Below are 26,448 nucleotides of genomic sequence, written 5' to 3' on the forward strand. Positions count from 1 at the left end.
CATCTGCTTCTTCCTCTGGTCGCTGAATCAGTGGAGGCTGATTCTATCTATCCTTCCTTCCTTTCTTAAGTCTTTCCTTTGGTCTCTTGAGGTCTCCCCAATTTGTTGGAATTTAGATGTTTCTGGGGTTGGTGAAAGATTCTGTTTTTTAACCCTGTGCTTAGTAGGTGGTGTTTGGTCGGTGCTGGATTTCACTTTTCTTTCTTTTCTTTGATCCTTACTCGGGTCTCCTGACAACTTCACGACTCTAGCGGGATTCTGGAGTCTTCAGTTTAGGTGAAGGGTATGGGATTTTTAATAGGTTTCAGGTAAATTAATGAGCACAAACTCACACGCACGCACATATGCAAACACACACAAACACACACGCACATATTCACGTACACACACACACAAAAAAAAATTTGAGAGCAATGATGATAACATGTTGAATCGGTAAGATTACCAAATGAACAATACTGAGCTCTCTCTAAAAATAAAAATAAAAAAAAGAGACACACCTGGGGAAGGGAAGACAAACACAGATGGACGTGGTTAGACATAACAGGACAAGGGAAGAAACCAGGAACACAAGACAAAAAATACTAACCACAGACAAAAACAACAAGTACACCCATAACAAATAAAAAATCAACCTCCCACACAACCGAAACATGACAATGCATTCGTTTGTGAATGATGTTTTGTATTTGCAAAACACACTGAATTTGTTTTTGAATTGCTGGGTGTGAGTAAATCCCATTTTCTTTGTTTGTGTTTCTCTGGCAATGAGAGCGCCACTGCCACCTACTGTAGTGGATGTACAATTGCACTTTATTTTTGTACGGAAACGCATTGAGGCCTTAAACCGCTCGAAGAGACAAGATATTTGAAACAACCGTTTTATCTACATGCACAAAGTTAGGCGTATGATTTTTCAGGAATATAAATTGAATGTGCTTAGTTCATGATCTCTACACAAAATAACTATCCAGGAGATACTAACTGACTGAGACTGTGTAATCGGAAGGTAAATTAGAACAGACAGGCACAAAAGGGAATGTGATAGAAGTGTTTTCCCTACAATTGTTTAGTAAGTCTAACTATACTAGTACTTTGGCGTAGTTTATTGATAGATTACAATGTGCAAACATTTGGGTTACTTTGCTTAGCGTATAAATGGCAATCCGTCGTCAACCAATGACCATCTTTAGCCAAATGCCCCTAAGTCCAACAATTAGTAATTTGATGACGCAGGGTTTGGGAAAATATACGGTACCCTTCATTCAATCAAGACCTTTGCATACTGTATATTGATCTTGTATCTCTGATACATTATGGCAGGGGGGTCCAGACCTTTTCCTCCAAGGGCCTTATACAGAGAAATTGAACAATGCAAGGGCTACTTTACATTGTTTGGTTTAATGATGCATGCTAAAAACAATTCATCAAGGTATCAGTCAACTTTGTGAGTATACTGTATTAGTTACTTTGACTTATCTGTTAATTAAAGTGGATAAAGCAAATATTTTCATCTTTTTCATGATTTAGTGGTAGTCCATAACCGTGTATCCTTCTTGAATAGATCCAACCCTGCCCTGAGCAGAGCTCCATATTCGGAGCCAAAACAAGAGCAATCAGTATTAAGCTGACAATCTTTAAAGCAGTGTTTGCTTGAGGATCATAATTATTCAATAATGTGAGATGTTCACAAATCAGACCTTGACACAGAGCACAAACTGGAGGAAATCCTTTCTGCTTCTAAAACTCAATCTTTATTCATGAGGCCTTACATATACGGTAACTATGGTACTATTTTACTTGTAAATATTGTTTTTGCATATCTAGAACAGCTCTGTATAAAAACTAGTTCATTAGTAGCATTGTGGGCTATGGATGGCGGGCCACAAATTGTATGTAGGCATACATACTTAAATAATTGAAAGAACCGAAATATACACTTCTCTCTTCTCTTCTTTTCCTCTTTGTCAAAATAAAATGAATGGAGTGGCAAGTGTCATTTTGTTCTCCATGCAACCAGTCATCTGTTTTTGGTACCTAATTCTCTACCGTGTCCAACATCCAAACTATACCAACAGGGACGTTTCTTGTGTTGAGCATGTATAACACACAGCCTACAATTTCGTATCAGTAGCAAACTGTTGTTATTCACACAGTGGCACAACATATTTCTGTTTACGGGAAAACACTCAATTAAACAGAAGCACTTTCTTAGATTCGGAGTCTTGCTGGGTTTAGTACGTGTTTTGCAATATTTTTTCCCCAGGTGCAACACAAAGTCATTTGTCATTTAATGCACATTCTCAAGTCCTCTGTTCAGGCCTCCGAAGTATATTGTGACTGTTTCTTCTTATTTATTCCTTATGTTTTGTTATTATCATTTAGAGTAAAGCAACTACTGATTAGGTAGCCATTCAAATGTGTTTATGTGGTGCAGTCTTGGCATTTCTTCACCCTTATGAGCTGTAAATTACTTGTGTGCGTTTCTACAAGGCTACGCAATAAGCTCAACGGTGATTTGAATGGCAAAATGCAATCTCACCATGAACACTGTTCATTTTCAGTGATCCCTTTTTTCCAGCTACTAAAAAGTATGAAGGGAGGATTAGTATAGTGCAATGAGTGCATGATCAAAAAACATTAATGCGGCGTATATTTGGTTTAAAAATATGAGCTATGGGAATAATGTGTCTGCTTGTCACATGTACACTTTGCTGAAAGTGTTGCCAAACTCATTCAGTCATGTGCTCAGCCATACCTGAATGAAGGTATTGAGAGAGGAATGTGTATTAATGTGGAACAAAAAGGGGAGAATTTTTTCTAGTTATACTGAATGATTTGATAGTGTTAGGGTTAGCGCGCAGTGAAGTCATCATCCCATCCATTCCTTTTTTTTTTAGTATGTATATAATTTATTTTATTAGGTTTACTAAATAATTTGTATGGAAAATGCCCACAATGACTTTTTTCAATCTATTTTTAGTTGTTTTTACATAACTTTCTTTTGGGGCTTTTTTCTCATTAATATTCAATATGTAAATTAGCTTTATTCTTCTCCTTAATTTGATATGCAAAAAGGGCTTTCCTCTGATTGGTAATTGCCGATATGTGGGCATCACTTTTGTGGCTGCCATGTTGCTGGCTCCATTGAAATGTAGTGGGCCATCAGTGGGATTGTGCTCCGGCTCCCCTGGAGCAGAGATATGCAACCTGCGGCTCTGGAGCCACATGTGGCTCTTTAGTCCCTCTTCTGTGGCTTCCTGTGGATCTCTAAAAAAATAAATAGTATAATTGAATCTATATAAATATATATTTTGTTTGACATATTTTTAATTTGTGGATAAAATAGTCTTTAAATGAATTATTGATTTTGATAACAAACGATGGATAATTAAATATTCAAAAAAAATCCAAATTTGTAAGTTGTCAGAAAAAGAGAGACGAAAGGTAGACGAAAAAAAAGTAAAATATAATTTTTAAAAAAACAACAACAACAAATCTAAAAAGTAACCATAAACTGTCCATAAATGAAGACGAAAAGAAAAGAAAAAAGAAAAAGAAACATAGTGTACACAAAATAGTCAGAAAATAAATTTTTGAAAAAGGCAGAAAAGAAAACACTCAAAAAAAAACAGAGAATGTCCAAAAACTAAAAAAGAGAGGCAGAAAATTACCATAAAACATCTTTGGAATTGTAAAAAAAAGTCAGAAAATATATATTTTTTAAAAGGCAAAAAATAAAACAAAAGAAGAAATCCTGAAAATTACCATATAATGTATACAATATTGCTTAAAAAAAATCAGTTAATTTGTTTTAAGGTAGAAAAAAAAACTTAAAAAAAAAAAGTAGCTTTAAAATGTTTAAAAACAAAAATAAAAGAAATCCCCAAAATTACCATAAAATATCCACAAACTTGCCCAAAAATATCATAAAATTTATAACAAAAAGGTAGAAACAAATGTCAACAAATAGCCATTAGATGTCCAAAAAAGAAGTAAGAGAAGCAGAAAGTGGCCATAATATCTTCATAAAATTGCCAAGAATGTCAGAAATTTGACAAAGGCAAAAATTTCTAAAAATGTATGAAAAACTAAGTCTTCAAAATTACACACACACAAAAATATTTTTGGGTTATGGTGCAGCTCTAATTATCAGTACATTAGACTAATACTGCTTCATTCATCATAATGTTCAAAGTAAAGGTTTTGCGGCTCCAGACAGATTTTTTGTAGTGCTGTCAAATTTAACTTTTTAAAGCTTTAACTCTAGAGTTAAAACTTTAACTGCAGTTACCTTTAAAGCTTTAACTGCAGTTACCTGCAGAGTTAAAGCTTTAACTTTGACAGCACATTTTTTGTTTTGTTTTTTTACACTAAAGGTTGCAGACCTCTGCCCTGGAGGAAACAAATTCAACATTAACCTCCATGATTGACATTGCGGCCGCAAGGTCAAACACTGTGGTGGACTGACCAGTGTATTTGTGTGTTTGTGTATTTTTAGCTCATGTTAAAATGTATATTGACGACACCATCCTACACGAAATTTGCATTTGGTTTTGAAATGCTTGGGAGTTTCTACAAAAACTAATTGAAACTGTTTATTCTTGATTTCTGAACAAAGCTAAAATTGTGTTAGAAGTAAGTCTTGTATAGCGCCACCTATGGATGCACTTGGAGAAATTATTTTCAACCATAAAGAGGGGAAAATAATGTTTTTAAAAACGCCAGCGAATAAAAGGTTCCTTGGCTCCTGCACCCACTCACTAATGAAGCTTTAAAAAAAAAAAAAAGAGGCCATGCTGAGTGTTTACTGGTACATATTAAATAGGGTGCATTTCAAGGTGCTCTACAACTTTTTCTCATTCACCTTTTCACACAAATAACTCATACACAGATGGCTACGAATGTGATGCAAGGTTCCATCCAGCACATCTAGTGATTAGGGGTTCAGTTGGTTATTCAAGGACACCGTTTCTAAATCAAGCCTATAGTTCCAAGCCACTCAACTTAATGAAGGATTTTGCAAGGATTTTATGGCCGTCTGTCGATGGATGTTGTTACAGTAATCAGCATCACAACTTTTAGTTCAATGGGTCCAATTGTAATTTGAGAATGGCGTACTGAGTACTCGCCGGTTTTGTGTTGAGTGGTCTCCATTGTCATGAATGGATAAGAATGCACTGTGGCACACAGAATCATCCATTGGTTGCCGTCTGAATTGAATTGAATTAAATGTATTTATTTGAAAGGGACAATGCACATTAATCAACATTTTAAAACGTAAATTTGACCAAGTTAGCTAAGTCAAGCTAATTTTCATTGGCAGTCATGTAAAATGAGAGTCATTAAAATCACAAATCAATTTCCAACAATATACATTAATATTACACGAGTACATCTCCTGTACAGTTAATAGTGCTAATAATCTCTCTCATTCAACGAGAGCAGTTTTGGCCCAACTTACTCCACTGTTTCAATTTTTTATTGAAGACACTTTTATTTGTCTCCAATTTAAGTTCAACGGGGAGAGCATTCCATAGATTAGTTCCCTGATAGCAGAAGCGAGACTGTCCAAAAGTTGTCCTAAACTTCGGGAGCTCACAGTCCCCACTTATTGAGGCTCTTGTGGTCAGTCGAAGCTCAATTTAGATTTGACTTAAACTTTTTGAAACTTCAGATGTTTATCCCAAACAACACTCAGATATTTTGTTTCATGTACCTCAATAATTGGTTCACGCTCTAAAGCAGGGGTGCTCAAGTTTGGTCCTCGAGAGTCCCTATCCAGCCTGTTTTCCATGTTTCCCTCCTGCAGCACAGCTGAATCTAATGATCAGCTAATCAGCAAGCTTTGCAGAAGCCTGATAACGATCCTGATCATGAATCAGGTGTGTTAGTGGAGAGAAACATGGAAAACAGGCTGGATAGGGGCTCTCGAGGACCGAACTTGAGCACCCGTGCTCTAAAGAAACCTCAAAGGCACCATTTGAAGATCTCTTACTGATAGAGAAACACATTGAGAATGTTTTTTTAAACGTTTAAAGTTAGACGGGATTGTTCAAGCCATTATGAGATGTTGCGTAAGGCCTCAGCTGACACATGAATTACAGTGTCGTCCGCATAAAGCTGGCAGTTAACACTCCTGCAGCAGTCTGGAAGGTCGTTCATGTACATTGTGAACAATAAAGGACCCCAAATGGAACCTTGAGGCACTCCCGGGTTATTTGAAAGCAGAATAGACCTGACGTATCCCACCTTAACACACTGTTATCTACCTTCCAGGTAGGACTTGATCCACATAAGAGCTGGAGGTGACATTTTAAATTGCTGCAATTTTTGGTCCACAGTGTCAAAGGCTTTTTTTTAGCTGTTACTACATTACCTTTGTCCAAAGAATTTTTTTTTTGTTCCAGTTTGGCGGTTTCTGTATTGTAATTAGGTCTGAAGCCAAACTGCTGGGTTGGCTCGTCTCTAGATGTTCCATTGAATGTTCTGCCACCATTTTCTTCAGCACTTTTGATACTACCGGAAGGATGGCAATAGGCCTGTAGTTACTGGCTTTGTCCTTGATTTGAAAACTGGTGTAATTGCAGCAATTTTCCAGCTCTGTGGGAAAGTGTTTGTTTGTATTGAAAGGTTTATAACATGAGTTATAGGATTTAGTAAGGTATTTAAGTGCATTTTTATTAACTCTAAATTTAGGTTATGATAATCTTTTGACAGAGAATTTTTTAGACCTACAATAGTTTTCCTAATTTTGTCGTGTGAGACTTCTTTAATTTGGAAAAAGTTACTACTGTTGAACTGAACTTCACTTTGAGATGATGGCATACTCTTGAAATTATTTACTAAGTCCTGGACTGATTCCACAAATAATGTTAAATTGACTGATTATCATTAATGCTAATACCATCAATTTTAAGACATCTTATAATTTGATCTTATTTTTTTTTTACTTGAATTATTCAGTTTGTTTGTGTGATGCCATAATTTGGATGTGTTGCCATTAGCTTTTCTAATCATTTTTGTAAATAGTTAGTTTTTGCTTTGCGCAGCTCACTTGTGACTTTATTTCTGAGGCCGGTATAGATTAGATGATCAAAATTGTCCCTGGTTTGTAGGTCGTGCCTTTTCATAAGACGCCAAATGTTACTTTTGAACCATGGAAGAGAGTAATTTTTAGGCTTAGTAGTCCAAGACTTTGTATACTTGTTTATTAGATAATTTAATGTATTGATGAATTTGGTTGCACTCTGTTGTTAATCTACAAATTAATCATGTTTGGACCATAGAGTAGAGGACGTTCTTCAACACATTAGGAAGAATAATAAATCAATAAAAAATGTCGTGATTGAACAGCAAAAGAATAATAATGCTGTTTTGTCTTCATCTTCAATATGAGCTGACTTCAGAGGGAAATATTGACACAAAGCATATAAAAATAGCCCAGTGGAGCTAAATATACATTTGTAATAAGTTTGATTGGCAATGATTATTCCTGACCCTTTAAACATGCAACACTTTGTCACTCCTAGATGCTATTTTTAGCGATATTCAATCCTTTTGAGACCTCACTTCCTGCAGCATGTGCCATTAATAATAAATAATCCTCAACACACCTTGTTACTGACTCCAGTAGTTGAAGGTACTGCAGCGTTCATCTTGATATAGGATATTCACACAAAAGCAAACGGGACATTTCCATTTAGAAGCATATATAACACTTGCTTATTGTTTTATTGCTTATCATTATGGCTTGTGGTACAAGTCCTTAATAATATTTGTTAGTAAATTTTTAATAAAGACAACCTTTGTTTCCATGGAGATTGTCTGGTGATTCGAGCCACAAACCCTACTATCACTTGCCTTGCGTTTTTTTTTTTTTTTTGCTGCCTCCACTACTCTCATTATCTTCTGCTTGCTAGCTAGTTTTCTTGCACAGTAATGTGTGGATTACCAAAGGTACACAGTAAAATCGCCAGTGTTTGATTAACACAGAGAGTATTAAATCTAACGCTAGAAAAATGTTTATATATGTCCACACTAATGAGTGTAAATCTTACCCTTTGCAAAGTGTTACTTTTTTCACTCTTAACCAGTGTTAGTCCAGCACTTTATAGTGTTAAAAAATGTACACTAGTAAACACTGAATAGTGTTCAAAGTACTCTACAGTAGTGTCAGTGTTAAACTTTTAATTATGCCAAATGACACTTAACTCTGGAGTTTAAACACTTATAAGTGTATTGCACTAGTGTCAGCATTACAAATTTAACTCAAACTACACTTTACTCTGGTAAATGGTACTTCATTTATGTTGCATTTTTCCTCCTTACAAGGCCCTCAAAGCGCTTTACATTTTGACTACTGATGACATGGCATCAGGGGCAATTGGGGGTTCAGTCATCAAAAACGTGATGGATCGTTATTGAAATGTCGACACTGCGCTAAAAATGTAGAAAGTTTCTCCGGCACGGTGCCGGATTTCCGGCACCAGAGCCACTAGCGCAATGGCAAATACAGCGAAGTAAACCGTTATCATGTGGGGAATATTTAAGCCATGTCTGGCAAAACACCGCCAATGCAGAGAGAAGGCCAACTTTAAAATTAACCTCCCCATACCAAGTAATATAAGAGTCATAGTAAGTGGAAATATATTTTTAATGTCTTCTGTATTCATAAGTATTTTTTCACCATGTGAAAATATTATTTTTATCCAAATACCTGATTTTTCAATAGAATTTTCCATAGGATATTTGACTACCAAAATATTCCATAGCTGCAGCACTAGAGGGGACTGCAACCCGCAGAGCTATACTGTACTATACATAATATAAATGAATAATGAAAGAGATGACCTGACGTTTGGGGAGGACTGGCCATCGGGAATTTCATAAGTTTCCCAAATGCCCAGTACATCCATGGAGACGAATCAAATAATAATTAATGGCTTGATGTCGGTCGAACCACGTTGAACACTGCACCATTGCTCCCCAGGAAAAGTTCAGGCTCAGGATTTTTTTTCACTTTAAGCCCTTCACTCAAGTTAGTGCTATTCAGGTTACACCCAACATCCACCCCAACACTCAAGGAAATTTACTCTGACAGTGTAACTTTTTATCCTAACAGTGTTAAAATGACACTGTTTACTACTTATTTGATCGAACACTGGAAATTTAACACTGACTGATTTGCTGTGTACTGTACGTGCTGAAATGCTCACAGAGACAAGAGCCAGAATGAACTGAAAGCGAGAGAGAGACAGACAGAGAGAGAAAGAAAGAGAGAGAGAGAGAGAGAGAGAGAGAGAGAGAGAGAGAGAGAGAGAGAGAGAGAGAGAGAGAGAGAGAGAGAGAGAGTTGTAATGCTCAATTAAGATTTGTTTTTGTGAAATCTGTTAGTTTTTTTGTGTGTGTGTGTATTCATTCACATTACATATTCATTGCGACCTCAATCTGTTTTATGTGTGAACTAAACGCGTCCCCAAAATGACCCGCATGCACAGAAGAATAGACGACTTCACTCACAGCATCGTGTTTACGGAAGTAAACATGATCAAAACGTGTACAAGCTTATCTTTTTATTATCTCATATCTACAGAGGAGCGATACAGGAGGTGGGTGTGTTTCTTTCTTTCTTTATTTATTATTGTTTGCATCTGTGTTGTCACTGCCTGGTGTTGGTTCTTGTGGAGGTATGTGCAATCTGGACGCCGGCACTAGTTACTGCAGGCTGGAAAAGGTGTGTGTCTTTGCAATGTTGACATTGAACTGGTCGATCTCAGGAGGTTGGCTGCATGATAAACAAGTCATAAAAGGTTGGGCAGCCCTGCTTGTAAGAAATCAATCCAATTCATGAGCTTAAATAAAAAGTTATTTTATTATGGTTCAATTGTGATAATGGGCCCTCACCTCTCAATGACAGTTGTTAATTAAACTATAATAATTTTTTGAAACAGTTTTTGTCGGTTTAAAACATGTTGCAGATTCAAAGTGTCCATCAATGCTGGAAATAAATTAAGACCATTCATAAAACATTTATTTTTAGGTGTGAAAGACTCAATGATAAGTGAGACTTTGACTGCCACGGCGGTTATTGGACTTTTAAGTCAGGATTACATCACGAGAACTGAAAACAAAATAGTGTATAAGCCTATAAAATGTAGGTATGTACCAGTTGACAGTAAATATGTCATGTCATACTCTTAATAGTTAAAACCAGCGGGTGTGAATATATATATATATATAGCAACCCATCACAACAGCTGGATTACCTTTATACTGTTTTTGCTTTTACTTTGTTTCCTTGTTTCTTTTTGTGTCACACTTACCCATTTGCAGTTTTACAGTGATATATCCATGATATCTATTTTTTTTTCCCAGAGAATATCAGTGCAATTGTACAGTTGTTGTACCACAAGGGGCAATTGAACCGAATACAGTTTGTTTTGCTTTGCTTTTTGGGTAAGAGTTTTGACAAGCACCGACAGAAGAAGATGACAAAGACAGACACATCAAGTTGGATGCAACAGAATGGAGGCAAAATATGCCCACGGTAATAACAGTCTCAGGTGTTCAGCAGGTAACATCTATCAAGGATAGTTAGAAATAAACATTTTCTATACTCAGCCTAAACCTTTTTCATGAGACTGCTGAAAAGTCACAACATACAAAAACAAACTCTATTTAGCTAACGTCACTCAATGTGCTTTGCATACCATAATTAGTATGTAGTTACATAGTAGTTACGCAGTTATAAACCCATTTAAAAGCAAAGCAAAGAAATGAAAAATAGCTTACTAAAAGAGCATACACAAGATTTTCAAAAACGTGGTTTTAAAAATACTTGAAATCATAATTGAAGGCAGGTAAAGTTTTTGCACATTTAAAAGTTGGTCCATTGTGATAAAAGGCCAGAGGAATGGCATTCATAAGAAGCGTTCTCTCCAAAAAAATTATTTTTATTTGAAGATTGATTTTGTCCTCCCAAGCGTTCGTCCTCACTTTCACTTTCCTTGTGTGTTTTTATTGAGTTTCGATCTTGTCTGCAGTCCAACATCCCCCTTGCAATATTGTCTGGGCTGTCATTCCTGCAGTCATCCTGATTGGAAGACTGTATGGTGGGTGGGAGGAGCTGACACGCTCTCTTGCCATGTGATGGATGTGTTTTTGGGGCGTGAGAGCCACAAAGGTTTCAGTGAAGTGATTTAGTTTAATGACTCTGTGGCATTTTGGTGTGGGCCAAGGGAGGACGGCAGGGCAAATGCAGCCAAGGCTTCCATTATTAGAGTGCCGTGATCAGGCTGTGGGATTATTGAACACGCGCGCACACACACCTTGTCTCAAGATAAAATAGCCTGGCGGACAGCCGTTGACAAAGTGCCCTCCTACAATCCATTGAGCCCTGAACCTGCGAGTGGGACAGGCTTGAGATACAATGCCTCGTGTCTCTGCGTCCTTTCATACTGAGCTATAGTTTCTTATCTTTCTCTCACTCTTTAGCCAAGCCGGCTTGCTGACTAACTGCTGCAGTGGCTGCCAGACAGCACAGGCTGTCCCTTGCACAAGGGAAATGGGGGGGAGGTGATAGGGCTTTGCAGCTGGGTATGAAGGCCATTATTAGTCACTTCATCACGACGCAGGGAACAAACAAAGCAATTGTGCGACTAAATTGCTGAACAAATTCGGAACTCTTTTGAAAGCAGTTTCAACATCAGTCAATAATAGCACGATATTTAATTTGGCAAGTAAACTCTGTATTCTAGTTCAAGAATGATTTCTTGATGAAATACTACAGACATCAACTTCAGTAGCTGCTTTCAGGAAGCCAATCCATACAGTTTAAAAGGTCAGTTTTATCTGTTCACTGCATTCAGTTCTTCAGCATCAGCGAAGACCATGTTGCTCTCTATAAATGCTACAACATTCTCCACGACCAATGGGAGACAGACTTGTGATATGATAGTAAATTATGGATTTAACAAAAATGAGGTTAAGAAGATAGAAATGAGCCCTATAAAGCCAAACGTATCATATAAAGTACACGATATTTTGAGCCCTCTATTTCATGAGTATAATGTTTTCTTCGCCCGCTAAAACATTATGACGTATATGATTTGACACATGCATTGCACGGGTAATCCATTAGAGGGCAGTATCACCCAGCTGACCTCACAAGATTGCCCCAATTGACAAAGGAGAGACAACTATGCTTATTAATAGTGCAAAATGTTCTTTCAGATTTTTGGAAATACTAATCTGCTTGCTATGTCTGTTTATTATTATATTTTGGACAGTTATAAATGTATGAATTTAAATCATTGTGACCGGATGTATCAAATATGACACAAATCAAAAATTATTATATTTTTTAAAAATGTGTGTTCAAAAGGACCAATAAACACTAGATTTACAAAGAATCAGAATTTTCTCTCATATATTTCATGGCTCAGGCTAAGTAACACTAACACCAGGCTCATGTAGTGTGTATGTTTTATAAGATAGAGATAGGAATAGGGTTAACCCTAACACTAACCCCCTGAAAAAATTCTCACCACTTCCCTCACTGAGTGTCCAGACTGGACAGAACCCAAACCTCTACCTCTATCCAGGTTAGAAAGTTGACGTCCTATCTTCTGGTTTTTAGAACATTACTAACAAGAACATTGGTACAGGCCCACATGGTTTGTTAGCATTCAACTCGAGAAATGCAAGGCATACATCTTTGTTACTTCCACATTTTAACTTTGCAAATGTCCAAGCTTCAATATAATATATGGCATGTTACCATTTATAAAATATGTAAATTATTGTAACTGAAAAATCGGGGGCCTCATTTATAAAACTGTGCGTGAGCGCCTGCGTACAAAAGTACTTACAAACGAAACCCAAACTTAACGTACGCAGAAAAAAAAATGTATTTATAAAACCATGCGTAGACACATACGCACACCTGCACGCAATTTGCCTTCATAAATGCCACACGCCCCAACCGGTGTGCGCAGCTGAATCAACGCCATTGCCCGTTCTTAGTCTGCCTATTTCTCCCCATATTAGGAAATGCAAATCGACTCATTAATGGATTTGTGTATTCATAAGCAGCACGTGACGGCGATCATCAAATCAAAACAATAGATGGCGGACAGGGAAAGGCAAGAAAGAAGGCTAACTTCACCATGATGTAGGCTACATTGAATTTTTGTGTGAATAATAATAATAAAAAAAGATTTGAAAAAAATACAAAGATGTACATTATGAAACCCTCATTGCAGAGTTCGAGTCACGGAAGGCCGTGATTATTGGCCGCAGGGTGCACAACTGAAAAAAAAAAAAGGAAATATAATAATAATAATATGGTATGCTACAAAGGTGAGCATAAAGAAATAATTTCACCAATCTTATTGTCTTTAATTAATGCACTACAGGGAAATTGAGTTGTCACTGCAGAGGCAAAAATTAGGTGATCAATAGTCTGCCTCATTATTGTTATTATTATTCGTATCTATTATTATTCCCAATATGTTACTTACGGATCTTCATTGAACATCACCACGGCTGTGTGGACTGCTTATGACAGACTTTATTGACGCAGTTCTTTCCTTTATTTATTTATTTGCAGGACAACGCGTCAAGCTTCATAGCAAAGATGCTTGTACCTGACTGCATTCTAGCTCATTTATATCCCTATGGTCTTGTGTCAATATATGAGTTTTATGTAGCCTTTTATGCTGCGATAACATTTGTGCCGATGGGCGGGTGAAATTACTGTAGCCGCGTAAAATGTTGTGTGACGCGATAATGTAATGCGTGCAGTATTTGTCCACATTAGTTGTCATTAATATGATTTATTGCATGAGGCTTTTTCAAGATAGGTGATCAATGAGAGAAGACGAGTGTTTAAAATGTTTAATTAAGTTAATTCGTGTGCTTTCTGCTCCGCGGCGTACTTGTGTCATCGGAACAGGTCTGGAGCAAAACAAACATTAATGTGTCCCAACATCCAGCATACACGCCGTTTGAGGAATCGAAATGCACCACAAAGCTGTTTGTGTCACTGTTTTCCCATGTCTCCAGAATGTGCGGATTGCGTACGGTAGGTCCAGACTTGACGTGGCGACACGTAAAGTTTTACGTTCAGTTTGTTTTCTATAAATACCAACTTTGGCGCAGAAATGTTCGTACGCAAAGTTTTGGCCTCATTTTGATTATACGCAAGCTTTATAAATGAGGCCCCGGGTGTTGGATGCTATGTCACTCTTGGTTATTTATTGTAATTAATTATAAAAAAATTTGAGAATACAAAAAAGATACAATTGACAAATTTGCATATACTTACATTACATGTCCTCAAAGCTGCTCTATATAAATATTTGGCCAAAAATATCTTTACATTAGCCTTCTTATTTGACCATTTATGACACCTTAACTGTTCACAATAGGTACTCCTGCAAGCATCTGGCCAATAGTTTTCAGACTTGATTCAGGTTATAATTTCCCGCCCTCTGTCTGCGGATGTGATGTCATGTGCGCGATGTGTACGTGAAGAAGGAAGTGTGTAGTTTCATTTTTCGACCACAGGTGGCAGTAGTGAATGTAAATGGAATTTTCTGCGTTCAGTAGCTTTAACTAATACAATTAAGAAATTAGTGATTAAAAAAACATCTTACACAAAGGTGTGAGCATTTTTTCAACACATATGAATGATCTTGGCCATCTAGCCATCCATTTATCTTTTTTTAATATAAAATATGGGACTTAAATATAAAAATGTTCCCACACGTGCTATATTATAAGCAGGTGTATACTGTTTTAATGTGCTGTAGGTCATATAATTAATTGCTGAACCTCAGCTTATACTCACTGTCCCACCTTATTTTACTTCACTTTCCTTCCCAAGCCTTTGTCATTTTGCAGCCATTCTGGTTGTGCATCATTCAACATTCATACATTCAGAAATTTCCAGTGAGCTTCAAAGCTGATTAGCATTGAGCAGCAGCTTGCCTCGCAGGCATATATTCTGCTCCTCATTTTGTTTCAGCTGCTTCTCTTGCTTGCCACAACCCATTTCTCCAGCCACACGGGCCAGACAACCAACTGCACATTTTTATGTTTACCAGCACTATAATGTGTTAATACATGGAAGCTATTTCCGCTTAAAACTGTACAACCGTTGAGACTGTGAGATTCCACAGTTCCACAATATTATGATCTGTTTTCTAAAGCAATATATACGATACAAAGATTGAAGATGCTTTTTTGTCATATGCAGAGTAAAAACAGTAGCACATCTGACTTTACTAGTCCCCATCCCCTTATTCAAAGTATATTAGACAAATTTTAAATAACAATTGTAAATAATGGAAGACCAATACCAAAGGAAAGGGGGGCTATGCAATGTACGTCATCTAAACTAGTTTCTTGACCCGTACCCCAAATCTGCGATTACTGTTCGATTAACATTTAACCACTAAATACAAATCAATTTGTATGAGTTATAATTGTACACGTCATAGTCCAAAAAAAGGGAAAAAAGAAACAAAAATCAAATTTGATCATAATGGTAAGTGGTAAATAGACTGCACTTACACCACATGTTATCTAAATTGCTTTAGTAAGCCTTATATTAACTTTTTTGAAAGCGTATCATGTATACCAAGACGGTATGTAGCTAATGTAGCAGATGAGCTAACGGAGGCACGTTTTTCCTTTAATATATATATATATATATATATATATATTATTTTTATATACTGTAAATAACTTGCTTTAACCTCCAGGGTGCTTTGATAAAGTTTTAAATCCATCTATCTCATCCATCCATAGTGTGTGCTTTGTACCAGCTAGCTAGTGCTAAGCTAACTAAGGAGAGTTTGTCTTTCTGGTCCAGCATCCAAGTTTGCAAACTCCCTTTGTGCTACTATGGCGTCAGAGGCCAATAGCGCACTTGAATCAGAAAATTCTAATTTGGCATTCATTTTTAATGGCCAATTCTCATCTCGGCCACAATGACACATTTCCAAAAGCACCGTGTATTCAAGTTTGGCAATTATAGTAATATAGGAAGTGTAGTCCAAGTATTGCAGATTGTAAAGGTATTGCACAGTGTAAACATATAAGTGAGATGGATTACAAAAGAAAAATATTGCAGTGTGGTTGACAGATTGTGATGTAATTTGTTCAGCAGTATGATGATGTTTGGGTAGAAGCTATCTTTTAAGTCTTCTTGTTCTGGCTGTGACATTGCTTTAGCATCTGCCAGATGGGAGAAGTTTGAAAAGAGTGACTGATAATGTTCCGTTCACTCTTGACCACTCTAATGACGTACTGGTCTCTCGTTCATGTGTTCTACAGGTCACGGAACCAAAGGCGTATTCGAGCTGCTGGCAGGCTGGAGGAGAACAAGGGAAAACCTGCCTTTTAAGGAGCGCGTTGCCGATGCTTTCGCCGATGTGATGGTGTGCTACACGATGACCAGCTCGCTCTACATTATCACATTTGGCATGGGAGCAAGCCCTTTTACCAATATTGAGTCTGTGAAGATTTTCTGCCAGAGCATGTGTGTCGCCATCCTGGTCAACTACTTCTACGTTTTCTCATTCTACGGCTCCTGCTTGGTGTTCGCTGGACAACTGGAGCAGAACCGCTACCACAGTGTTTTTTGTTGTAAAATTCCCTCAGTGGAGTATTTGGAGCGGCAGCCCACTTGGTTCAAAACCATGATGAGTGATGGCCATGACCTCTCTACGCACCATGACAGTGTCCCTTACCAGAACCACTTCATCCAGCACTTCCTTCGTGAACACTACACCGAGTGGATTACCAATACCTATGTCAAGCCCTTTGTGGTTATTCTCTATCTCATCTATGCGTCTTTCTCATTCATGGGATGTTTACAAATCAGTGATGGTTCAAACATTGTAAACCTTCTGGCGAGTAACTCTCCGAGCGTTTCATATGCGCTGACTCAGCAGAAATACTTCAGCAATTACAGTCCTGTGATTGGGTTTTACATTTATGAGCCCATTGAGTATTGGAACTCCACAGTACAGGAGCATTTGAAGACACTTAGTCACGGCTTCAACAAGATCTCTTGGATTGACAACTTCTTCCACTACCTGCGTGTGGTGAATGTCAGCGCGTCAACCAAGAGTGACTTCATCAATATCCTTAAAGGCTCATTCCTGCGAAGCCCTGAGTACCAGCATTTCACAGAGGACATCATATTCTCTAAAAACCGTGACACCCATGAGTACGATATCATTGCCTCGCGCATGTATTTGGTGGCACGGACCACAGAAAAGAAGCGTGAGGAGGTGGTGGAGCTTCTAGAGAAGCTCCGCCCACTGATGCTGATAAACAGCATCAAATTCATTGCCTTCAATCCCACGTTTGTGTTCATGGACCGCTACAGTTCCTCAGTCATCTCTCCAATCCTAACCTCAGGCTTTAGTGTACTCACCATTCTTATCCTTACTTTCTTCCTTGTCATTAACCCCTTAGGGAACTTTTGGCTCATTCTCACGGTTACGTCAGTGGAGCTGGGCGTCTTAGGTTTGATGACTCTTTGGAGTGTCGGTATGGACAGCATCTCAATCCTGTGCCTTATTTATACCCTAAACTTCGCCATGGATCACTGTGCACCACACTTGTACACTTTTGTGCTGGCCTCCGAGCACACAAGGACACAGTGCATCAAGTTGGCACTGGAGGAGCACGGTGCGGCCATCCTGCAGAACACATCTTGCTTTGTGATTGGGATCATACCTTTAGTGTTTGTGCCTTCCAATCTGACCTACACGCTGTTCAAATGCTCGCTCCTCACGGCCGGCTGCACCGTGCTCCACTGCTTCGTCATCCTGCCCGTCTTCCTTACCTTCTTCCCGCCGTCTAAGAAGAGACACAAGAAAAAGAAACGGGCTAAGCGGAAAGAAAGGGAGCGGGAACGGGAGAGGGAAAGAGAACGGGAGGAGATCGAGTGCATAGACGTTCGAGAGAATCCTGATCATGTGACAAATGTCTGAGTAGTTTTATTGTCATTTTCGCAGTGAATATTAGTTGAATTACATAACGTAATTAGACAACAGGGCAGTGAAGATGTCTGTCACCTGTGTGGCGATATCGCAGCTAAGCAGTCGATAGTAGAGCGCAGTCTCATTGGCCAAACTTTCAGTACATTGCAAGTCCTGACAGTGTCAACCACAAGCATACTCATAGTTCTACTACTAGGTACAGTATATGTGAAACTAGGTTACCAGAACTGTATGCTAATTATAAATATATACTTGACTGCTCTACTGAAATAGTAAAAGTCAGATCTCCTGCAGCTCTTACCTACAAGAGTGAGGTGTCAAGCAGTCTGTTAAGCCAAGATAGCGCAAACAGGCTAGTGGAAATGTATTCCTTAGGAAACTACAAATAAAACAAGGGTGGTTGATCCATTTAAGCACGTGAAGCTGTGTTTAATACACGATAAGTGAAAATGACATAAGTTGATTTGTCTGTGCCTGTCAACTGATGACTTGCCTGTGTTGCATCAACTGAAAAGTTTGGGGTACTAACGCCAAGTTCACACTGACTGCGTAACGGATGCGGATCGGCATCTGTATGGACGCCGCAAGAAAAAGAGAGCATTTGAGTCCGTGTGTCAATTCCCACCAGGTGCAGATGCGGGGCTGCGCAAGGTTTCTATTTTTTCCGGTTTCCACATGCAAATTTTCATGAAGCTAAAGAAATCACATAAGCCATAGATCCGGTATATTTCCTTTGCGAACTCGTTTTTTTAATTTTATTTAATTGTATTCATTTATTTTTAGGGAAGGGGGAGCTAGCTAACTGGCTTGATAAGAGTTGGACATTTAAAAGACAAAAAACGAGCTCAAAATAAACAAAATTACACTATTTAAACACAAAACGTACTTACCAATGGTAGAAGAGCAATGGTAGAAGTCCCAAAAATAATGTCCAAAAAGCATATAGATGTAAACGACAGGCAAGCGTGGCTATTGTTTACAAGTAGCGCTCTATATGCACAGTTGTTTTCGGGTGAACTCAACTCTTCAGCATGAAACCGTGATCTTGTGGTGTCACGTGTGCATTTTTTCGGACACGTACAGCTGACACAACACACTCGGTGTGAATTGCCGACCGTACGTATGCCGTACAGAAACCGCTCCGTATCCGTATCCAAGTCATTGTGAACTCTGCGTAACAGTGGCCTCCATATGCTAATAACACGAAGCTTCATGGCTTACGATAGATACCAGAAAACCAAATCTCTTCCACAACTTTTATTAACAGTTTTATTAAAGTTATTTGGTGTGCCTACATTTGAAAAACGTATTTACATTTAACTTTTGCAGAATACCATTGTAAAGTTGCCCTATTGCCAGGCCTTATCAAAGTCAGATAATTGACTAAGTCCATCATCCTTTTAAAACCTGAATATTGCCATTAATACATTTGGGTTTTGAAATGCCATGTTAAAACGCAAAAACCCAAATAAGACCCCTGATTTGTCATACAAACAAGTTTCGAGGTACCTCGACTGAACGAAGCATTGGCATCTTGTTTTTTTTGAGTACAGAAAGTACTTTTATGTGCTACCTACCGGGAAAAATAGAAGCAGAGATAAACAGAAAATGGTAACAAGTTTGACGCAGCGCAGCAATACACTTTTGGAGCCAGGAGGTGAGTGATATGAAAATAATGTCTTATATCGACGATCAAAAATAAAAATCAGAAATGACTTCTGTTAGTGCCGTGTCACAAAGGTGTCCATGCATCACAGTTTTGACGAGTGCTTATTACATTACCATATATAGTCTACTCATCAAATCTTTCAGAAAACAGAATTTTGCCCTTAACCCAAATATTAATGATATGTAAACATACTCACTGTTGCATTGCAATCCTTGGAGCAGACACCATCTCTTTCGCTGCCAATTAGTATAGGCTCTCCATACAAATCATCAATTAAAGGGAAGCAAGTTTTCCCATGCTGATAAAATGTCATGTCAAGAAACATATAGTTACGACAGAGTCTTCCAAACACAAAGATACAGCACTGCATGGATTCCGTTTCTTGGATTTTGTGTCACATGCTTTCCTGGCCGAGTTCTAGGCAGAGTTCAGCCACAAAATCATGTTGACCAGTCATACCTTTTAGGCTATTTAAATGACGGGCTGGATAGAGAATTAAAACAGGAAGTAAAAAAAAAACAGCACTCCACTCCACAAGTATTAGTACAGTGAGGCCAAGTTCTTTGTTTTTGCTAAATAAAACTTTCTTCGTCATCACAAGATGAATATTAGACGAGAGCAAGTTCGGTTTAGCTTCTTTTTTTTTTGGTCTTACTGTACAACTTTGGTTTGAATACACATCTTTTTCATGTGACTTTTTTTCTCCCCACTCTTCCATCATCGTCACAATGATGTGAGTGAGTTTTTTTTTTTTGCTATGCATTAGCATTTAATAGCGCACTACTGGGTATGAGTGACATGTTTTACTACAGTTCTTTGCTCACACAACAGTGCTATCTTGTTATTATTGTATCAAAAACAACAAAGCTGGAATGTTGATCTCTTTTCTCACATTATATTTTGACATCAAACCCAAGTGTTTTAATCTCCAGTAAAAATTTAAGGATTGGGTTTACTGTTCCAATATTTTTGGAGGGGAGTGTACAAGGATTAGCAGGCAAGATGTTTCATTTATCTGTATTAGATATAAAATAAATGTTGGGGAGAAAACACTCAATACCTTATCACAAACTTGATTCGAAAAATATATAAAGCCACACATTGCCAAATCAATAATTCAGTTGTAAAATAAAGATGCCAATTATCCTCCCCACCCACAACATATTTCATTAAAATAAATAAATACATTGTTACTTATGAATTGGCTCGTGAATGTATGTTTCACCATTGAAGGACTTATTTATTTCCTTAAATATTTTCTCAATTGACGTCTTGAGGTCACAGCTGGATGGTTTATAAAACATTTATTAGAAACACATTACGTATAGCCAAATCACTGCATGTGCATTTAATGCTTTATTCATCAAATACTTAACATAATTACCACAGTGTTTTCTTCAACATTTAAACTTTTTTGTATAAGTAGCACACAAATATTTTAGCGGGAGGAAAAACATTTTTTAGTCAGTTTAAGTTTGGTGAGGTTTTGGGCAAAGACCAGAGGACTTGCAGTGACTTGTACCAATTTAAATTAGATTTGCTAATTGACTCTGCTTCATTAAAGTTTGCTGTGTATTTTACCTAAGTAAACATAAACTAGCTCTTAGTTTGGACCAATAAAACTGAAACAACTATCAACTATACACTATGATATTATTAATGAAACCATTGTGAGTGTGACTTACAATGACTGAACTCATTTATATGGCCCTGAAAAGGAATTTTTTTTTCCCCCAGAAAATTTAAGTAACTGATGATACTCAGCAGTTAGAAAAGTTGTGTCACAAATTATGCAGCAGGCTTTAGAAAAGCAGTGCCAATAAGGTCATGTCTGTCTAACAATTCATTTGCAATAGCACTAGCATTAACAATTTTTGTTTAACAAACAATGGATTTCAGAACTGTATAGTAGTAATAATAATAAAAATAGTAATTTGACTGGAGTCACATACAATTTTACAAATGCTGTACCCTCTTCTGAGGTTCCCAGCAGACAGTTGTAGCATTTTAGCATCTTTTGTGTAAATGTTGACTTTCCAAGCTTGTTTCCGGTAGCCCAGTATGTTCTAAAATTAGACAGCCAAGCAACAAACTGCCTAAATACGCATTTACGCGCTAAGATTCTAGACAATAGACAAGCTTGAACTCCATCTTAAACTTAATATGTCTAGTATTCTGACAAATTATTTGCTGTGTCACTGTTGTGTTTTCACATTATGCTTACCCCCACGACCACCAAAATCTGGTAATGCAAGGTTAAAAATACAATTTCCTCACAAATGGTCTTGATGGTCCATGAAACTGATGAGGAAATTATGTGATTTAAAGTTTTTGTTAACATGTATAGGCCTTGATATAGCCTGCTAGAGAAGATGCATAAAACAAGATACAGGGAACAAAACACAGCATTTGATTGCTCAATTGCAAAAGTGTGGCTGCATTTGTTTTTTTGCTGGACTAGTAAGCTACCTACTCAATACTCGTTTAATTTGCAATTAATACTGGCATAAACTAATATTGGAATTAAAATGCAGGCAAGGAACTTCACAGTTGCTTGAAGATAAGGAATGTGGAAGGTTGTCTTAAGTTAAGTTGGTTTAGTAAATAAATAATTCTTCATGTTTCCCACATCAATGTTAGCTTCTCATCTGAGTCCCATTGAAAGAAAAATTGACTCTTATTATTTAGATCTCCCACTATGAATTTTGGGAACAATTATTACCATATTTTTTCGGACCATAAGGAGCGCTTAAAATCATTTAATTAAAAAAAAAATTGACAGTGCGCCTTATGTATGTTTATTGCTTTTGAACTGTCAACCAATATAGCATTGAGCTTTAGCCAAAGTAATAACACAACTGGCGGATATAGCAATGTTCAAACTTTTTTTTTTTTTTATAAACTGGTGCGCCTTACATATGTTTTTTTAAGGGGAAGTGTAGTCAACCCCCCCCCCCCCCGCTCCAAATTTTTTGGGTGGAATCTTGACAATAATATGTTCTATGCAGCCCCACTAAATATAGTAGTCTGATTAATATTGCGTTAGAAAATCCAGCCATTTTGATCCATCTCAGGGGGCGGCCATTTTGGTGGGGTGAGCTGCGATTGGTCGTTGCTCGAGCCCTGAGCAACTGTGACGTAATCTTCAGTCGGCAACAAGTGGCAAAATGGCCGCCCTCTGAGATGGATAAAAACGGCTGGATTTTGTTTCATAACTCATATTCCACAAATGTCATATTAATCAGAATGTTATGTTTAGACTAGTGAGGTTACATATAACATATTATTGTTAAGAAATGTTTAAGGTTGACTTCCACTTTAAAGGCTCGTTCATTAATATTGCGCATAATCATACAATGCACCTGATCGTCCAAAAAAAGACGGTAATGTACGTACTAGTTATAATTCTGTCAAATGTATGTCAGACACTCATGGTAGAATTACAACTTTTTCTGCTGAGATTATGGCATTATTCTTGCACTATTTGTTTTTCAAATGCATTCATTATTATTATTATTATTATTATTATACCATCACTTTTTTGTTTATTCTTTAAATTAAAGCATTATCGCAACATTATGGATTAATTTTTTTAATTTGTTCTTTTTCCTATCTCGTTTTATGCCTTTCCTTTTTAATACCCATTGCAAAGTTGCAGCCCCCAAAAAATCAAGCTCAATGTCACAGGCCGCTATCTACGCCAGTCTTTCAATGACGTCATTCAATTTCAATCAAAAAAACGTGTGTATTGTTTCAGGTTTCGTCATGAAGGAGCTTTCCTTGCAGTGTTGATGACAAACAGAATGGTTCACACATAGGCAGTCATCTGTGTGTGTGTGTGTGTGTGTGTGTGTGTGTGTGTGTGTGTGCGTGCGTGTGTTCTGCTCATGATGGATCAACATTGCACGGGACTGTGTGAAATATGTGACGGCATAGAAAGTTGTGTGTACATTTAACAACTATAGGTTTCTAGTTACAAATGACAGCTCGGCGATGGAAAAAGTTCTTCTGACAAGTCAGTGTTGAATTCTCACTTCAACCTGTCATCAGTCAAATTTTGCCCCGAGCAGTAGCAGCAGTTGAACGGCACTTGATGGACGACATGTCATATATGTATAGCAAGAAGGCATGAAGTGTTTGGGAAAAAAAGTGGGAAGGTGATGACAAATTGACTGTGTTTGCATGGCACTGCATTGTATGTATGCATGTATGGAACTTGTTTTATATTCTTTGCAAAATCTCTTCTGATGTATGTATGTTCTTTCGATGCATATTGTGTAACACCATGAGCTGCGAAAATATGAAAATGAGTCATGTATGATCCTAAACAAAAGCCAGAGGATATTACATGTGTAAAATAAATGTACTATACTATTTTGTATATTTTCTAAGAAAATATATACTATAGAAAGATTTTTGACATGATTTTCTTAAAAAAAAGAAAATGGGAGAAAAGATGAACACAGTAGACCAGTAATAAACAGTGGAATGTTACCAGTTACTAGAGCTTATTCCTTGCACATATTGTCAATGTTGTTCATTCACATTTAAATAGGACACAATGGCCAACATTTTGTTTGTTTGCGTGTCTTGACTCCATTTTGTCTTCTATCTGGCCTTATTTTCCCTGCCAAAGGAATTACAGTACAGCATAACAGTGAGAATTAACAACCCACACAAAATAAAAAACAAAATGGCAAACAAGGCACAAGGAAAACTCAACATACTAAATGTATAATGTCCAAAACGTCGAATTTATCCTACTTGGATTGTCCCAGTTGCAACCTCAAAGCTTTCCTGGCGAATGTAAACAACAAAGATGGCTGATCATCAAAACAAAATTTGACCCCAGCAAACCTGCCTTCATAATTTGCTTTAACGCATTCAAACCCAAAAACGTGTAAATAAGTTTTTATACGTTGCCCTTCACTCCCAAAAACGTATTTATACGTTAATTGTATTTTTATTTTTATGCAAGAGCATACATAAGGCTTTGATGCAGCTTCTGACATGAACAGGTTGCTTAAGGCAATGGTAGTTATTACAAAATACGGCCAGGAGGTGGCAGCAGAGTATAAAAGATCAGTCAGGGCCATGTTGCAACAAGTTCTTTTTGACAGTGTTTTCACCAGGTTTGTGTATATTGATGAAACTTAGCTATATTCGAATGCTAATTGCTTCAAAACGGAAACAGATACAAATATACTTTTTTTTCCTGATGAAAAAAGAGACTCTAATCTTTCTTTTGGTGGTCCATGTTTTTATAGAAATAGAACACAATATTCTGCTGGCCTTGCAAAATCAGTCAAAATACAGTAAAACAGCCCTGAGCAAAGGGGGTTGCTTCAGTGAAAATGGCTGGGAGTGTTAATTATATATATTATATGAATCATTATTGAAATATTTTTTAACTGGTTCTTAAGCCAGGCTATGGTCCCACCCTGCCAGAAGTCCTCCACCATCAGCCCTATGCTTTGAAAAACTGGTTCCCACATCATTTCCTTTCTCCCCTTTGGATTTGACCCACAACAGAGCTAACAAGTCCGCAGGGGATGCTGTGGCTACAGCTCTCCATGCTGCTCTGGGAGCACCACCAGGCTTCTCGTCAGCTTGCCGTTTAACACCATCCTCTCCAGCAGATTGGTGAGTAAACTGTCAGACCTGGGAGTGCCTCACTTGACCTGCGTCTGGATTTTGGATTTCCTGACGGACCTCTCCCAGAGGATGAAAATAGGCCCCCATCTCTCCTCTGCCATTATCTTCAGCACTGGCTCCCCCCAGGGCTGCCTGCTGAGTCCCCTGATGTTTACCCTCAATACTCATGACAGTGCTCCTATCCACCACAATAACAGAATGATAAAATTAGCGGACAGTAGCACTGTGGTGGGGTTTATCTGCATACCGTGATGAGGTGGAGCGACAACAATTTGATCCTGAATACAACTAAAACAAAGGAGATTATTGTGGACTATAGAAGGGTCATTCAGTGTCAATTCACACAAATCACCAGAACCACCCCAGTGACACCTCTTCAATGTATATTTCATTAGTGATTATCAAAAGAAAGAATCCGAAATTTGAGCCTCGTAGCTCAAAACGGTTTTCGAGTTATGGCCCCTCAAAGTTTGGGTGCCACGCCCACTTTGGGGATGCGGGAATTGCACATTATATTTTGGACCAAATTTGTCTTATGTTTTAAGGTAGGTACAGACCTGGAAATTGTTATGTATGTATTATGTCTGGCAGAAGCACTTACAAAGAGCATAGGTGTAATATTTTTAGCGATATTAACCCTTTAAAAGTGCTTCATCTTTCTTTATGACGCAATAAATTTTTTGACAGTTTGGGTGTCCATATCCTGGAAATGTTTTGTTTTGGTGGGTTTTCAACTTATTTCTCATCATATTTGGGGTTTCTACTCTGTATTTAGAGCGCTTAAAGGCACTTAGGCCTTTAGTGGGGGCACAGGAGGGCTCCAAATATAGCAACGGGACAAAATGACAATTTCGGACCCCCTACTTCAGGCCACTGGTTAGCCATATGGGCACATGATGATCAGAATGAGCTTTTCACCCCATCAACAGTCACCTTTCATCAACATTTGGTGCCATTAGAAACTTTGATTATTCAACTCCATCACTATGAATAATATATTATGAAAAATCTGAAAAGTAGGTCAAACTGTTGTTTCAACTGCCTATTCATGTTTCTGGCAGTAGAAACAGACCCACATAATTAAATATCAATTAAAACAAG

The 26,448-nt window shown here is 37.7% G+C and overlaps 1 protein-coding gene across 1 annotated transcript in view; it reads left to right on the top strand.

Moving 5' to 3' along the window:
- ptchd4 (patched domain containing 4) overlaps nucleotides 1-24,180 on the top strand; it is a 41,882-nt gene extending 17,702 nt beyond the window's left edge. The window contains exon 3 of the mRNA XM_086061722.1: nucleotides 16,345-24,180. Within this exon, the coding sequence (XP_085917848.1) occupies nucleotides 16,345-18,014 (1,670 nt within the window). The 3' untranslated portion in view covers nucleotides 18,015-24,180. The remainder of the gene's footprint in view (nucleotides 1-16,344) is intronic.
- The last annotated feature ends 2,268 nt before the right edge of the window (nucleotides 24,181-26,448 follow it).

The sequence above is a fragment of the Leptonotus elevatus genome, chromosome 18 (assembly GCF_054856555.1).
Source record: "Leptonotus elevatus isolate MCC_2025b chromosome 18, RoL_Lele_1.0, whole genome shotgun sequence".
Classification (NCBI taxonomy): domain Eukaryota; kingdom Metazoa; phylum Chordata; class Actinopteri; order Syngnathiformes; family Syngnathidae; genus Leptonotus; species Leptonotus elevatus.